Raw genomic sequence first — 18,009 nt, 5'->3', positions numbered from 1 at the left:
AAATTGAAATATTTTAAGAAGACTTTAAAAAGTGAATTTTAAAGTCAGCATAAATTAATGCAAAGAAGTTAAAAGTTAGTCAAGTCAAATCATTTGTCAAAAAAACTAAAAGGGAACAGAATTATACGGAGCCCCTAAAAAAATAAAAATAAATTGAAGTAAAAAAATAAATAAACCAGGTGTGCACCCACCCATTAGTTTTTTTTTAACTTCAATTATTTTTTTGTTTTTTTTCACCAGTTACTGACAGCCATTAATAAAAATACCAAATGGTTTTATTTTTTCGTAAGAATCCAAATGCCAGATATAATTTGGATCCTTTCGACGCCCAAAGGGGTCCATTTGCAGCCATTTTGAATGCATTTTGCATGCATCCACCGATATTAATAGAGTTTACTCGATAAACTTCCTCATTCCTGAACCTGTTCTAAACTGGTGTAACCCCTGGGCCGAAACAAACCACATGACTTTAAAACTCTTTTAAGATGACGTTTAGAGATGATATAATTGTGACGGTAAGCAAGAAAAGCTGCAATCTCTTTGTAGGCAAGTCAAAAAGCAAAGTAAAACTCAATGAGCTCACGTAATGCCATTTCCAGGTAACTTGGGAACATTTCTCTGTGCGCAAATGACCTGGTATATTATAACCTTTATAACCTGATACTTACTGGTGCGATCTCGTAACTAACTAGTGCGTACCTGTTAGTATCGGGTGCGCACTAGTTAGTTTTTTTTTTCTTCAGTGGCCCTTTAGGGGCTCCTCAGCATTTTGTATACAGCAGACTGAGAGAAAAAAGTGGATTATTTCTTGCAAACCTTTGAACCCCTCGTAAGTTAAAACAACCCACCCACCCACCCCCTTTATTAGTTATAAATGAAAATATAAATATAAAAATATAGTGCATTATTATTGACTTGCAGTTATAATATAAAAAATATGCAGTAAAAAATGTAAATGCAGAATGTGTTGCAGGAAATGTTTATTTCCAAAAGGCCTAAACCAAACATACAAATGTACAGCAGCTTTAAAGCTTTAGCTGTTTATTCATTTGACATGAATTAATACAAAAAGGAACCAGCATTTGACAGAAAAGACTAGAAACTGGATATGAAATGTAGATTAGGGAGACTGAAGCAATAAATAATGAAAAATGAGAAGTGAATGAGCGTCCATGTTCACAACCATGCACTTTACAGGTTCATACTGAGCTAAAGATATTCTTTGCTAAGAGTAGATTTCAAAACAAAATGTTTGTCTCTGTTTGCACATAAGACTAAAAACCTTTTAGCAAATTGGCCCCGGCTGCAGATCAGACTCCTGTCAGCTGTAAAGAGGTCACTTCAACCCACCTGATGTTTACGAGAGGTTGAAAATATCAGATTCTAGTCAGAATTTGTCACATAAACATGAGAGGATGGATCCATCCTGCCTTTGACGTTGAAATCCCACTGGATTTTCCTACCTATCTTACATTTGAGATAAGTGCTTGGCACTTCAAACAGACGAGACTAACATGGCAAAAAGTGCCGGCGTTTATTTTATATTGTCACCAAAGCAAAAAGAAAAATGTTGAAAATATCAAATGTGCACAGAAGGGATTTCTGGAGGAGAAAGCTCAGTTTGACCTCTTCTCTGCAGAACATCTGGAAATTTGCTGAGCTCTGTTCCCTCTATTAAATGTCTACATTTGTTACAAAGCAAAGAATATAACATAAAGATCAAAGAAAGGGGGTTAGTATAAAATATTGAATACTTAAATTTCCAAAAATGATAAAAAGTAAAAAAAAAAAAGGTGTACAGCATAAAAAAAGCTTAAACAATCTCTTTACATCTTTTCTTTACATCTTGGTTACTTCAATGACCTAGTTTAATTAGCAGAAATAACAACAATTATGTATATATATATATATATATATATATATATATATATATATATATATATATATATATATATATATATATATATATATATATATATCTGAAACTTAGAGAATGGGACTGTCATTTATGGCACTGGAAATTTTTATTTTTAGCAAGGAAAATAGAGTTTAAGAAATAAGAGGATTTCAAATAAACACCATATTTAGCTCATAAAGGAAATGCATATAATAATGAATAGACATCAGTACTTTAATGTTACCTGTGGAGCTTTATTTATTGCTTCTGAGTCTGTATCATTGACTGTTAAGACATACAGGACAGACTCGACAATCGCTGGCTCCAAATGGCGGCTCCCGTGTCGCGGAAAAATGGCGACTAAATGGGCTTCATTTGACTTGAGCCGGAGGTAAGGCGTTTTCTACTGGTGACGTCACTATTTTCAGGTTTGTAAAAGAACTTTGTACATTTCTGCCTGTGGGCTCCACTTTGTAAGTTAGCAGAAGTTAAGCTTGGCTATGATTTTATTAACCAGTAAGCTAGCTTTAAGCTTACTTACTCAAAATGAAAATTATGAAGATTGATGACATCTTTTTTTCTGTGTGTGATCTGTGAAAGCCAGGACAGCATTAGCTTGGCCTAGCATAAAACTGAATGCTAATGGTTGATTGGAGTGAATTAAGCCCTGAGAAACAACATTTAAAAGACTCATTTTGTTCTTGTCAATAGGAAACAGATTCACCTCATTACTTATGTACAAGTTTATCAGAATTACTGAACCAACAACAGAAATAACCTAATCGGATCAAGGCTACCTATTCTGGTTAATGTTTGTAGATGAATTTGACTATAATATTAGAGCACTCCACTAGAAATTGTTGCAAACATCTGACATGTTCATGTCTGTGTTTGTGCTCTTTGATAAACCACAAAATCAAATAAATAGATATTGCATGAACCTTTTAAGATCCCCAACTGCCTCTTTTGCTGTTCAGTGTTTCCTTCAGAATTTGTCCACAGCTATACTGAGAAGAAGTAAAAGCGGAGCAAAGTATTCTTTTCATCTTGCAGAAGTCTATAATACTGATAGGAATGGTTTGAAGAGGTTGCAAAGTGTTTCAAACCCAGTACTGGTTCTTTTTCAAGGCCGGGTTTGATGTCCGACAGTGCTGCAACAACTCAGGGTCCGCATCTTTAGAGCCCATGTTGGACATAGAGATGTTATTGGCTGGATCAGTTTTGCGGAAGGTCTCTGTGCCGGCCACCTCTCCATTTTTGGGCTTGGAGGCCGCGGTCTGGACGTTGTGTTTGCCTGTCTTGTTTTTATGAACCAAGTAGTACGCGAATATTGCAGCCAACAGCAAGAGGAGCAGCACTACCAGGATGGGAATGAGGATGGACCAGATGCTGCTGCGACGAGTTATAGGTTTCCCTTGAGAGTCGTAGCCAGATGATGCTGTGGTCAGCGCATCCCCGGAGGCCCAGTCCACGTCACCTCTCAGACGCGGGGTTCGTGGGGTGTTATGAGGGAACCCACCAGGAACCCTCAGCAAAGTGGCAGGGTAAACCCCAGAGGAGTTGTAGGGGCCTGTCTGGAAGGAAAGCACACATTCGGCAGGTGGGACCCCGTGTGCTTTGAGAAGAAAGTGGGCTTCCTCCTGGTCAGGACCACTTCCTGTTTCCGAAGGGCTATCGATTTCCAGAGCCACACGACCCTCAACAAGGTCACTCTGGCTGAATGAGTCCAGAGGCTGACCCCCAGGTTGTAGGAATCTACCCCCTTTTGGCTGCTGGGTGATAATGAATGTGGGCATTGTCTGTGTCTTGTTGGCCAGAGGGCTTGCATCAAGAAGTCGTCTGTCCAGTTGGATGAGCGCCCCCTGGGGTAACAGGGGATTCTGGGCAATGTTTGCCAGAGGTTGCACAGTGATGTTGAGGATGGAGGAAACGTTTGCAGCCCGGCTGCGGGCTGTAAAGGAAACTGTGTCATAAGGGGAAGTAGACTTGACAAAGCGGACACTGACTCTACCTTCTCTGATCAGTTTCTGGGTGAATGCAGATGTGGGCTGTCGATCGACCATAACTGCAGCGTATTTTGGAACACTTGTGATCTTGTAAAGGATTTCCTCCTCAACAGCACCCTTTGTGGAGGCCTTCAACATCTCCTCAGTCACCAACGTCTCATCGTCACCCTGCTTGACTTTGATCTCTTGGACTTGGTGGAGATGAAGAGTGTGAGCCAGGATGCCAATGTGCAAAGTGAACCTTTCTGTTTCGTGTTCCCCATCCGTCACAACAAATTCCACAAAACTATTTCTCAGACTGTTGTCGCTGTAGAAAACCACCTGGTTATTGTTGACCATTTCTTGAGTGAACTCAGTGATCGGCTCCATGGTGCGTATGTTATAAAATTGACCATTGGTCGGAGCCTTTGTTACCTTGAAGCGCACCTCATCCGGTGGACTGTCTTCATCCTGTGTGTTGAGATACGCCTGACTGACAACTGTCCTGGATCCCTGAGGAACTTCCAGCAGAAGATCTGTTGTGACGAGCTCAGGGGGCTCAGAGCCTCGCCGTTTGACTGAGATGTGAAAGACTTCCTCTAGGATAATGTTCTCAGCAGGGTGGGACACCCCTTGACCTCCAGGCTTTAGACTGGCCCGGAAAGAGAAACTATCAGATGATGCCCTGGAGTCATCGTGGAGATACTCCACCCGCCCTTGCGAAACATCTTCCTGGGTGAAGGACTGGGTGTTGCGAGGGAGGTCCTGACCACTGAGGGTAATACGACCATGATCAGGAAAACGTTTAATCACAAAAAGCACGTCCTTTTCTTCTGATTCCGTAATAATTGTCAGAAGGTTGGAAGCATCAAGGATTGACTTGTTGATGGTTTTCCTTTGGCCTTGCACAACCTCAAAACCTGAGGATGTAAAACAAATGCAGCATGACGAGTCAGAAAACTCCTGTCCGCTGTATCGCGTAGCACATTGTAGTGCACTGTGTAGACGTTTCCATTAAAAAGGACTTGGGAATTTGAATAAAATAGTTCAATATAACATGATAGTTCAGTGTCTAGGCGTTGAGTCGTTGCATCTGGGCTTCGCCTCATCAAGCTTTTTGGATGAGCGGCAAAGAGAAAGTCAAAGTCCAGATGCTATGACCCAACCTCAAGACAATGTCACCAGGATGTACTATGGAAGAATCTTGATTGTCAATTCAGAACAGTATACAGTACATTACTCAGCTCCAAACTTCCTGTTCGCTTATGTGAACATTTGAGACATATACTGAGTATAAATACTACAACTAAATCTTCACCTTCACAGCTTTGTTCTTTTTCTCTTATGAATAGTATCACACATGTCTTTTACAGACATTTTACAGGGTTCATGTTGCTAATTAAATCTTCCAGGTAATCACAGGGATTTACAATAGAAAGGGAAAAAAAGGAGAAATGTAATGTTGTTTTTTTTTCTTTTTCTTAAAACAAGTTCCAAGGTTGTTCACCTGTGTTCCTCCATAGCTGGGAGGTGATGTTGCTGTGAGCAGCGTAAAAGGAGATGGTGATGGGCAGGATGTGGTGGGTGTCAGGAGCCGATTCTGATGCCACCCTGAGCTCCAGCTCTTCCCTCACCAACCAGAAGGGCTCAGTAGGGAGCTGGTGCTCGTAGTAGACCGCCCCTGTCTCCAACTGGGAATACAAAATTAAGAGAAAAATATCCATTTACAATAAAATCCAGCACTCTGGGAGAAAACAAAACCATGCATTTTATGTGCAACCTTATTCTAGGTGCTATTTAAATTGCTCTCCTATTGTCTCTGGAATATTCTTTTCTTTTGTATAATTCGAAATGTTGTTAAATTTAGCAAAAAAAATATTAAATTTTAGTCTGGTTCTCCTATTTGTTGCATTTTTTAAATGTAGCTTTCTTGGGATCATGTACGGGTGGATGCCGGTTGTCTGCGGACGAAGAAAAGGGCAAACATGTATAGGGCATGCAGGTGGCCCGCACAAATTTTTAAGGTCGTAGATCCCTCTGTGATCTCGTAGTGTGAAAATGTTTCTACCGGTCACAGTGAGCACTAACAGAACACGCAAAGGTAAGTAAAGGGGATGTTGGTTTTTTTTTACCCCCTCAAATCCTGGGCATTGCACAAGGAGCCTGTTAGTGCTGTTCACTTAACCCTTGTGTTATCCTAGGCACTTTCACATTGGGAGTGAGGTCATCTAGACCCCACAAGACAGTGCGCTGAACTTTTTTCTTCAATGATTTGTGATCTTCACTGGTTTCCATGGAGTACATGAAATCCTCTTCACCTTTATCCACCTTTGTCATGGTAGGGAGAACACGTCAATGGTCATCTTGACCTCATAGGATAGCACAAGGGTTAATACGTACATGCTCCTTCGTGCTTGCAGCCTGACTGCCATAAATGAGCAAATTAGACAATCAGAGTGCAGTTTTTGCGGACGTCCTATGGGCACATATGTATCACCTTACTGACTATACATTTGTGCGCTGTTTAGTAAGGGTCCAGTGCGCGCAACACTATTGACAAAAGTATGGCGTAAAGGGCACCGTTTGACAGTATCCCCCGTATGTCATAAGTGTGTGCAAGTTACAGTAGCTGTACTAATACTTCATGATGAAGTTCCCATATAGTACACGGTATTCATACATTCGCTTCTCATGAAACCCCTTGAGGTGGCCGTACAAGCCTCAAGGGAACTGCAAGACACACCCTTTAAGATGCAGGCACTTTTCTCCATGACACCCCATGGGTCCAGACAACCCCAAATCCTGCAGCACCTGTAGAGGCCAACTCCCCCCCTGTAAGGGTGCATGGGACTACAGCTTAACTATCTTAAAATTGGCTCATTTCAATAGATGAGAAATTGGGGAACTAGAATGGATTGCTGTGTTCCCCTTTTAAAGGTTTAAAAGAAAAATTACTGAAAGACCATCAACTAAAACTATTACTCAAGACTTGAGCTGAAGTAGAGAAATTTACAGATCAAAAATGGGCTCAAATGGGCTAACACAAGTGAAACAGGTGGAAGGGGAATCCATATGAGGGACATCAATTTTTTAAAGCTTTATAAAATAAATAAAACTTATTCAAATAAAGCTTGTTTTCAGATTTTAGTTTTCAGTTTTTTTGTTTGTGTGTCATCAACCCCTCGTGACGTCAGTCTCAGTTAAGTTATTAAATCGGCCTAAAGTAACATTGTCTAACTGACTTGGAGCATGAGTCACAGCTGAAGCAGACACACATATTTGGTTGTGAACTTCTTGCTCAATCGGACACACGCTGCCGAGAACCTTAAATCGTGTTTTCAGCTCGGCTTAGTGTCAGATTTTCTGTCAGCAGCAGAACGGAGCGGTCCGTTTGTTTATTCGAGCAGAGCCGCATGTCAGGGAAGGAAATGAGCAGAGCGTCCTGAATCCACCACAGTCCCTCCAGCTGCATGAGCAAACACAGCCAACAAAACACAGTTTTGGGGTCAGTTAACACGTTGGTGAAAACTCATATTTCATTGCTGTTTTTTAAACTGCATGGATGTTAACGAAACTATTATTAACATAACAATATTTCCAATCATTTAAAAAAATAATATTTAATTGTTGATTAAGTGCAAATACATTTTGGCTCCACCTGCTGGCAAGAATGAGTAATGCCGTAAGGTTTTGCACTGAAAATACTCACAAAAACTAGTGTTCTTGAATATCATCTTAATACTGAGCCCGTGACCTGATGTGGGTAAAATACTTAATGTCCTGTTCTCATAAAATTAATATCTTGTTCCCACAAAATAATATTCAGTTCCCACGCATTCATTAATTTCTGTGAACGAAATAATTATTCACGTCATAAGTCATTCATAAAAACGGATGTGAGCAATATTTGGATTTACAGCAGATACCTTCACATTTCTATCTGTGTGTGTCTTATCAGGCTCCGTATCTTGAAGCAAACGTTTAGGAAAAAAATGTTCTTTTTTTCTGATGCAAGTGGAAAATTACCTTCCTTTCAATAGAATGGTGTGGCTTGTATGATATCTGCTTATTTTAATCCTAACATCCTTTTCTTTCTCAGTGAAATTCCGGTAAATAATAGTTGAATATATATATCTATCTATATATATATAAAAAAAACAAAACACCCCTCTCACCCTCCGCGGGTGGTTTCTCCTCCAAGCTCGGGTCCTCTGCCAGAGGCCTGGGAGCTTGAGGGTCCTACGCAGTATCTTAGCCGTTCCTAGCACTGCGCTTTTCTGGACTGAGAGGTCTGAGGTCTTTCCAGGTATCTGTTGTAGCCACTCCTCCAGCTTGGGGGTTACTGCCCCGAGTGCTCCAATTACCACAGGCACCACTGTCACCTTCACTTTCCAGGCTTTCTCCAGTTCTTCTCTGAGTCCCTGGTATTTCTCCAGTTTCTCATGTTCCTTCTTCCTGATGTTTCCATCGCTTGGCACTGCCACATCCACCACAACGGCTTTCCTCTGTTCTTTATCCACCACTACAATGTCTGATTGGTTCGCCATTACCATCCTATCAGTCTGGATCTGGAAGTCCCACAGGTTTTTTGCTCTCTCATTCTCTACCACCTTCGGAGGTGTTTCCCATTTTGACCTTGGGGTTTCCAGTTCATATTCTGCACACATGTTCCTGTATATTATTCCAGCCACTTGATTGTGGCGCTCCATGTATGCTTTACCTGCCAGCATCTAACACACTGCAGTTATGTGCTGGATTGTTTCAGGGGCCTCTTTGCACAGCCTACACCTTGGGTCTTGTCTGGTGTGGTAGATCTGAGCCTCTATCGCTCTGGTGCTCAGGGCTTGTTCCTGAGCTGCCAGGATGAGAGCTTCAGTGCTGTCCTGTAGGCCAGCACTTTCTAGCCATTGGTAGGACTTCTTGATATCAGCCACTTCAGTTATGGTCCGGTGGTACATCCCATGCAGGGGTTTGTCCTCCCATGAGGATCTGTCCTCCAGCACTGTGTCCTCTGCTCTCCATTGCCTGAGACATTCACTGAGCACACTGTCATTTGGGGTATTGAGCTTGATGTACTCATGCATCTTGGATGTTTCATCCTGGATAGTGGCTTCTACACTCACTAGTCCTCGGCCTCCTTCCTTGTGGCTAGCATACAGTCTCAGTGTGCTGGATTTGGGATGGAACCCTCCATGCATGGTGAGGAGCTTTTGTGTTTTAACATTCGTGGTCTGTATCTCTTCCTTTGGCCATCTTATTATTCCTGCAGGGTATCTGATAACTGGCAGTGCGTAGCTGTTTATTGCCCGGGTCTTATTTTTGCCATTGAGCTGGCTTCTCAGGACTTGCCTTACTCGTTGGAGGTATTTAGCTGTTGCAGCTTTCCTTGATGCCTGCTCCAGGTTGCCATTTGCCTGGGGAATTCCAAGGTACTTGTAACTGATCCAGAAGGATCCCTCAAAGGGTGCAGTCCCATCCAACTACCGGCCAATAACCTGTCTGTCCACAACATGGAAGCTCATGTCAGGCATCATTGCAACCAAGATAAACAGGCACATGGATCAATTCATGAGTAACACACAGAAGGGCATTGGTAGAGACTCCAGAGGAGCCAAACACCAACTCCTGGTCGACAGAACAGTCGCCCAAGACTGCAAGTCACGACACACCAACCTGTGCACAGCCTGGATTGATTACAAGAAGGCCTATGACTCAATGCCACACACATGGATCACTGAATGCTTTGAGCTGTACAACATCAACAGGACTCTAAGAGCCTTCATATGAAACTCGATGAAGCTGTGGAAAACCACCCTTGAAGCCAATGGGAAGCCACTTGCACAAGTGTCCATCAAATGTGGGATATATATATATATATATATATATATATATATATATATATATATATATATATATATATATATATATATATATATATATATATATATATATATATTGCAATGAAAAATGTGACCTATACATACAGTACATCAGAAAAGGAGGGAGCATAACTAAACTGATGTACATATTACACTAAAACACAATAAAATACTGCACGAACAGAACCCAAAAGGGCTCAACGAAAGACGTGGATCCCATCAGTTCTGCAACAGACGCTGGTCAAATAAGATTCTTCTGATGCGTTAGTAGAATTTTATTGTATTTTTAAAATCAGGACGATTAACTGGAACACTGAAACAGATCCCAGAAACCAGAGAGGTTTCAAACTATTTGAACAGCAGTTCCCTACAGAAAAGAAAATCGAATGTTCAATGTTAAGAGGATTTCAGCTCCTCACTTTGTGTTAAACAAAGAATTCTATGTTTTTATGTAAGGTTTATGAGTATTTCTGCTAAATAACTTAAGAAATCCTCTTTTTTTTATTTGACATGCATCTAAAGATTGATTTTCAACTTTTCAAAGCCCTGACTGTTCAGTAAATCAGCATTTAGTATAAATGATAAAATTAGGATCTATTCAGGCAAGAAGAAATGTCTTCTTACATGTTTAATTGAGGATGTTTGAAAAATCCATTAAAAAAACTCAATTCAACAACAAATAAAAACACATCACCTGTGACTGGGAAAAACTGTTAATTTCCTCAAACTGGTTCTTTTCGTTTGCCAAGATAAGTCTTCCCAGCCGAGGAGAACGGACGAGGGAGAACTGCGCCTCCCTGCTGTCCCCGTGGCTCACAGAACCCAGGTTGGAGATGGTGATCTGCTGCCTCGTTCCTGGGAAAACACACAAGCAGGGTAAAGTGTGCAGAAAATGACCTGGAGATTGGTTTGAGTATAAAAAGTTTGTTTTTATATTTTAGCTTTATGCTAAAAAATTAATAAATGGAGTTATCATCCATTAAAGTTCTTATTGGAAGCTGACAAGGTAACTTTTTAAGTCTCTCTGCAGGTTCTCCACTACACTTCCTGCAGCCACCAGGCAACAAACAGCCAATTTTCACCCAGAGACACTTGACATTTCCCCACCAAATCACCATGCTTGACTTCATTCATTCCACCCTCTCTGCACACAGCACATTACCCTCACATTACCCTTCCACAAGACGCCAGCTACTCCACCCCACCCACCTCCCCTGCAGGTGGGAGCAGTTGTTCCCTCACTCTAAAGGTGTGTATCACTTGTGCAGAGTCACACATTTGTGGATTTTGGCTTCTTACCTGGGAAGACGACGAGTTCTTTATGTCTCACCGGGGGGACGGTGGCGGGCTTCACCCTGATCTCAAATTGGTAGAGAGGAGAAGTGTGCTCGCCGTCTGTTACGGTGAAACTGAACCTGCTCGCCTCTCCATCTGCACGAGAAACTGGATGTTAGTCATGGATCCTCCATTTATTGCAACAGGCAGTTAACGTTTAACCCATTTTCAAAGCATTCCTAGTAATCTTTTCATTATGATTATAGCAAAAATCTAAAACTTGTGTCGTTTTCTATAACAGCTTATGCAGAGCAGCAGCTTCTTACAAATTTACCTCTGAGTCTGCCCTCACTTTCCATCATCCTTTTGTTTACACTCTCTCCCCCAACATTACCAGTGCTTTGTAGTGTATTGAAGCTAACCGGTCGTACAGTTTTTAGCCAGATGTCAGCACAGACGAGGAAAACAGAGACTGTAACGTATCCATTCGTCTACAAGTGGCTGCATTGGAATGGAGCGGAGCAGGGAGCTTGTCGCCTGCCAGATTTTACGTAACAACTGCAAGTTTTTTCAACTGCATTTTTGCGTCTGCTCCTTATACACCACAATTTGAAAAAAGAAATACTCAGAAAGCCAGGCTGGATCTGAATTTTCTTTACAGCTGTCCTCCATGATCATAAAAATGTGAAAAACACCATTTTCATTGGAGTGTGTCTTTAAAGTTGCTCGCATTCCTGCGTATTTGTTTAATCTGTTTACTTGAACCACGATGACTGATTCAAACTATAGATGGCCTACGCTTGGTTTACAACACGAGTTATTTTATTGCTTTTCCATGTTTGACTGAGAAAACCAGAGAAGTAACTGAAACACGGAGAACATACGGGCGTATTGACATTGGAAAAGTTTGTTGGCCAGCTTCTTTGGTCCAGATTGAGTACAGACCTAAATTCTTTTCTTATTATCAGGGTCCTTTTTGCAAGTGGACTAAAATGACATGTTCTCCCATTTCACGTGTTCGGGTGACCACTTTCAATAAAAACTTTATGTAAACGCACGTTTATGCGTGTTTTGGGCTTCTGGGTTCAATATAGATTCATATATTATACTTTATAGAATAATGAAGTGAGTCACTCATCTCCAAGTGTTTTCTTCAGTCAGATTGCTGATTGACTGTACTGTGATGTACAATCATGTAACAGAAAGCTTCAGAAACTGATCCTGGAGCTCACCCTCATCAAGGAAGAAGACCCTTTCTTCATTAATGTCAGCCTGCGAGAAATTCCTGATGTCCATCCAAAACTTCTTCATCAGGGACAGCCTCCCACCGCTCAGCATCTTAATGTTGTAGATCAGCTCCTCAGGGGGCGTGTCTTCGTCCTCTGTGCTCAACATGTTGGCGGTGATTTCAACCATGTCATTGGCTCGAATCTGTGAAGGAGGAGGCGGAGATGAACGGACGCGTCACCGCCGATTATCCAGAAGATCGCCAGATCAGTACACAAGAGCTCGAAGTAGTAAGGCAAGAAATAAACAAATGAAGAAGATAAACAAGAGGCGGCCCATCCCACAAACAACCACCTCTACAGTAACAATTTAAAAGGTTAATTATTCCTCTGCGGCAGTCTGTCCGCTTCTGTAATCAGAAGATGGAGCACAGCGGCGCTGGCTGAATGACTCTCCCCGGGTGCCGGGCCTCTAATGGACTTCTAATGGTCGGCTGGCTGAAAGGAGCATTAATTGAAAGAAATGGGCCAGATCCCCAGAAAGACATTCTAAAATAGCTGAAATCAGTTGGGAGGGTGAACTGAGGATGCCGCGCAGTGAGAGGAACATATCGATCTGGTGAGCCATTTGGCCTCGCAGAACCTCCCCCCTGCTTCTTCCAGACAAAGAGCTCCTGGCAGGATGACGAGGTGCGAGTGCCATAACAACCACAGTCCTACCACGCCACTAGGAGAGTTTCTATAATTACTAACTAGGCTCTGATAAACCTGCTTTTAGTATTTGGGTCATTTTTTTCTTCTAAGCACTTCCCTTTTCTCCTGTCCCACTCTGGCCTCTTAAAAGGGAATTTTTAGGTCGCGGCTCAAAAAGTGAAGAACACAGACGAAGGCTAGGCAGCCACCCAAACCAGTCTGCCTCATGAGGATGCCATTACAAGACAAGAGGAGACACATCTTTGACTTTAGATTCATGCAGGGAACTTCTCACTTTATGCCTCTGTCTAAAATACACACTGTGCAGTTGCTATTGACCTTTGGTTGAATGTGCACTATTCCACTTTTTGTGTTTTATATTGAATTATTGCTGGTATTTAAAGTACCACAACTCAGTCCTTCTTTCAGCATGAACAGATCTGTGGGTTGGCTTGTTTTCTTTGAAAGCATAAATTACATATTTGTTTTTTGGAGACGGGACTTGTTTGTTTAAATTCCGCCTTCAGGGTTTGATTCTTGGGTTTAGAGCAGAGCTTTCAAAGCTGCTCTCCTTCACTGAAGATGAACGATCCCATAGGTTCTGGTTTATAAATGTTCAGAGTTCCAGATTTGGGATGTGGATTTAAACTTATACATTGCGTACAATTTGAACGTGTTCTTTAGTTACTCTTTAACCAAATACTTTAAAAAACCAAAGTGATTTTAGATAAACAAAACTAGAAAAAGTTCTAAAATGTCCATACAGCCTTCCATGTATCTGTCTATCCCAGTGATTTTCAACCAGTGTGCTGCAGCACACTATTGTGCTGTGGGAGATAGTCAGGTGTACTGTGGGAAATTACTCTCTTTCACTGATCTAAAAACATTTTCCATCTCCAGGATATCAGCTCTGTGTTCATCCAAACAGACCCTAATAAAACACTGAGTAGTTAGAAATATGAAAGATCGTAAAATACTTTTTTTTTGTGTTTATTTGATTCTATTAAAGACATTTTGATAAGAATGAAGGTATCCGGAGCTTCAGCTCTGTTTTCCCCTTTAACTGTCTCCACCAATCATTCTTGGAGGCTTAATCATACGTCAGCAGTCTGACCAATCAGAAGAGGTTAAAGTCTTCACTTCCTTGTTCCAATTCTGCTCATAAAGTCTTTCAGTTCCAACAAAACTATCAGCTAAAGCTCGTCTTTAGCGGTGTAGCTTTCCACAGAATCCGGTATCAGACCGTGGAACAAGTGAACAAAACAATGAAGCTCAGAGACGCTAGTCTGTCTGCCACCTGCGGCCGTTTTCGCACTACATCTCCCATGATGCATAGGGTTAAAGTGACAGCGTCTAATCGTACAATGAGTCTTGTTAAACGTCTTGAAACCACAACAAACACACATTTAAACAGTTTTTAAATCTTCTTGATGAAATCAGAGGTCAACAGTTTAGTTCTCCTTCAAGGTTTGTGTTTATTAACAGCCAAACATCCCAGAGTTTGGTTCAAGTCATCTTTCTAACTGAAACACTTTTCTAATAACGTCTGGATTATTTTATATGTTAAACTTAAATAGAAGTAATAACAACATTTAAGAAACAGGATTAAGGTGAAGTGACCAACAGACACAGTTAAACTAAATTGAAACTATTTAATCATCTAAAAAGAAAACAGTTTTGTTAAAGTTTTCAAAGACTTCATCTTTGATTAAGACAAGGGAAAAACTAATAAAACTTCAACATATTCACTTTTTGTGTAGCTACAGAAAACATGCATCTAATCTTAGTCTTTTTGTGTAAAATGTATCAAACATATTGTGATCATATTGTTCAAAAATAACAGTTGTCTTTGCACTAACAAAGAAATATAAAAAATAAATCACTGTTTAGAAAGAATATTTGTTTTTTGTGGGGTTACATAAAATTACATGTTAATAAACTGGAGGAAAAAACAACTGCCGGGTAAAATTTCAAATAATTTTGTTGAAAATTAACTTAACTTTATTACATCTTTTAGAAAAAACAGCAGCAACTTCCAGCTTTTTTTTGCCACATTTATCAAAAATGTGTGTGAGATTGCAGAGAGACTGTACATCAATACAGACTATAGAGTTTCTCCTTTTTTAATTTTTGGATGCTGGTGTGCTGCTGGATTTTTGTCAAGGACAAAGTGTGCTTTGGGTCAAAAAAGGTTGAAAAACACTGTACCATCCAATCTTTTCATGCCTCAGTCCATTTGTTTATTCATTCATCTTTCCATCCATTCATCCCTGACCCACGTGTCCATTCATCCATTCATTTATCCCTTATTCCATCTGTTCACCATTCTGTCCATCCATCCATCCACTCATCCATCCATCCATCCATCCATCCATCCATCCATCCATCCATCCATCCATCCATCCATCCATCCATCTATCCATCCTTCTTTCTCTGGGTTATAGCCTGTAACACAATGGCCGTGTTTCCAGTTAATCCTTTCAGAACTTTGAACTACTCATTTGTGTTTGCACAAACTTTAGGGAAAAGGTGGTTTTAAATTACCCTTTCTTTATCTAAGTACAATTTAGTGTCCTAGATGAGTAGATGATATGTTTGTTTCATATGTGACATCCAATTGATGCTTTTTGAACACGTATCAGTGAAAAAACGTCTGCAGAAATGTCTGATTTTAAAGATCATAAATCAGTCAACTGAAGTGATGCGTTGAATCCTAAATACTCAAATCAACTTTGATCCTTTTATGTTTCATCATATGCACACCAAACCACAAAATCATTTCTGTAATGTGTGGATCTGTTGGAAGGAGAGCAGAATGTTGCTTCTTTGAGTGTTTTGTGCTTTTTTTTTTTCCTGGCGAGTCTGCGGCAACATGCACATAGAGAAGTGTATAATTTGGTTTTCTTCCAGTCCAGTGAGTAAAACATCCCCTTCAGTTTCACACTCCATCTGAGTTGCATCACAGCAGCTCACAGCATCAACAGTTCAAAGCTGTAATGCATCATTACAGACCCTCAACTGTGGCTGTCTTTTTTTCCCCTGGAAGACCGCGACTGCGTTTAGAGCTAAATGATTTCTTGCTCAGTGTGGCAATAATTCTGCAAATGCCATAATTTGTCTGAAATATGCTGCAATGGATAAAAAAAAAGAAGTTTCAAATGTTGGATGCTGCACATTAACCGTGGAACAAGCAACAAACTCAAGTCTATGCAAATAATAGATTTTAGTCAATTTTGTTTGCAGATGATGCTCGATTAGATGATCAGATTCTCCTCCATGTTGGTTTTAAACTTCATCCGCTGATCACATGATCAAGGCTTTTTTCACAATACTTGGACAAATATAATTTAAGACTCTTCCTGGTTGGTTTTAATCCAAAATTGTACTTGAGTAGTTCCAATTTTTAGGGCTTTTCAGCGATCTAAGCATGTTTATTAAATCTAAATATCATGTAGGCTTTTTTTTTTTGGACCACCGACCTTTCCTCCTTCTAGATTTTTCAAACACTTTGGAGATAAAATGCTGTCAACGTCACATAACTTTGGTGAGTAACTGTATGTGCGAGGGGTATTTTAGACTCAACCTACAATGGGATCATGTCAGCAAAAAAACAAAACAAGTTCTTCAATATTAGGCTTTGTAGAATCCTCCGTTTCCTCGGGGTTGTGTTTTGTTTGTTTCTCCTGGCCTGACAGTTTGTTGTGAAGCTGCACTTACAGTGTGTGAGTAGAGACTAACCTAACAATCAGAGCCAATTCTGGACCCAGTTAAGAAGGCTTGAAGTGGATCTGTTTGCCTTCTAGCAGAACACCCACCATCCCCTGGACGAGACATCTGCTTAATGCACTCTTCTCCTTCATCCTACTCCTCAAAGCACCCTTAAACACCAGGCATGCTGCAGGATGCAGACATTGCCAAGATCCTACAGAACCTGGTCAGTCCAGAATGAAAACATGCCAAGAGAACCTTAACCAAACCAGGGATCATCAAGTTTAATGTCCAAACTGCAGATTAAATGTGTCTGGATACAAAGAATACTCTGTTCAGAGATACCTCAGAGCTTTTAAGACTTCATAGACTTTCTGATTTCCCTTCCTGCACATGTTCTTTATGGGCATTGGAGAAGCTGCAATTACCTCAAGTGGAAATGTCCCGCCATTGTCTTCTGGGGAGCATAAGGTGCTTGAGTTGAAGGAACCAAGATGTTCTTAATTTCCTGTTCATATTTCATTTTTTTAGGGTATTGAGATTCATAAATAAATAAACAAGCAAACAAAAAAATATCACAAAGTTGTAGTTTTAATGGGAAACAGTTGATTTTAAATATAAATTTAGAGCCTATCTAATAGCTAATAAAACCCTTGAGATTGAATTGTTAAAAAAGGCATTTAAATGCCAAATTTTAAATACTTTTTCTTACATTTTTTATGTATATTCTCATAATAACTTAAATAAAATGAATCCAAAATATCCATAAATTAAGTCAAATCAATGATTTTAACTATCACAAATGGTTTTAATCAATAAAAATAAATATATAGTCTGTTAAAAAAGCTTGATCAGTTTTTATTTGTCTAACAATAAATTCAAAATCTACTTTACTGCCTGAGAAGTCGTAGATGTGGACAGAATTTCATAGTTCTGCAGTGCAGTTCTCCACACTCAACACTAGATGGCCCTCTTGGCATTCTCTCTGTCTTGCAAATGCAATGCAATCTAGGGCAGGTATTCTGAAAATGGCTTTGCAAATTGATGGCTTATATAACAATCAATGCATTTAACAAGTAAAGGAATGGGTTGCAAATTCAATTTCATTGGACACAATGACGGATATTTCATTTTGAGGCAGTAATGAAGTAGCTGTTGTGTTCGGCTGACACACTTTGCCGCTGTCTCGGCCTGAATATGAGGGTCTGCATTAGATTTAGTATTTTTTATCGGTTGAAGGCCAAGGTCCAGCTGGGAGCTCAAGGGAATTTTAGGGAAGTGAAGATGACATGATGAAGGCTGCAACCCATGCAAATTTCATCTTCATGTCAGCCGGAGTAGGCATA

At 40.3% G+C, this 18,009-nt stretch overlaps 1 protein-coding gene across 1 annotated transcript in view; it reads right to left on the bottom strand.

Moving 5' to 3' along the window:
• Positions 1-963: 963 nt before the first annotated feature.
• Positions 964-18,009, bottom strand: part of cspg4 (chondroitin sulfate proteoglycan 4) — an 87,844-nt gene continuing 70,798 nt past the window's right edge. Inside the window, exons 7-11 of the mRNA XM_011475870.4 lie at positions 12,269-12,467; positions 11,061-11,192; positions 10,456-10,616; positions 5,390-5,573; positions 964-4,802 (exon numbers count right to left, since the gene is read on the bottom strand). Of these exons, the coding sequence (XP_011474172.1) occupies positions 2,998-4,802; positions 5,390-5,573; positions 10,456-10,616; positions 11,061-11,192; positions 12,269-12,467 (2,481 nt within the window). The 3' untranslated portion in view covers positions 964-2,997. The remainder of the gene's footprint in view (positions 4,803-5,389; positions 5,574-10,455; positions 10,617-11,060; positions 11,193-12,268; positions 12,468-18,009) is intronic.

Source organism: Oryzias latipes, chromosome 6, assembly GCF_053564925.1.
Source record: "Oryzias latipes strain Hd-rR chromosome 6, Olatipes_Hd-rR_3.1".
In the NCBI taxonomy this organism is placed as follows: Eukaryota; Metazoa; Chordata; class Actinopteri; order Beloniformes; family Adrianichthyidae; genus Oryzias; species Oryzias latipes.
The sequence above is the reverse complement of the archived record's forward strand: the minus strand, read 5'-3'. Positions and strand labels throughout refer to the sequence as shown.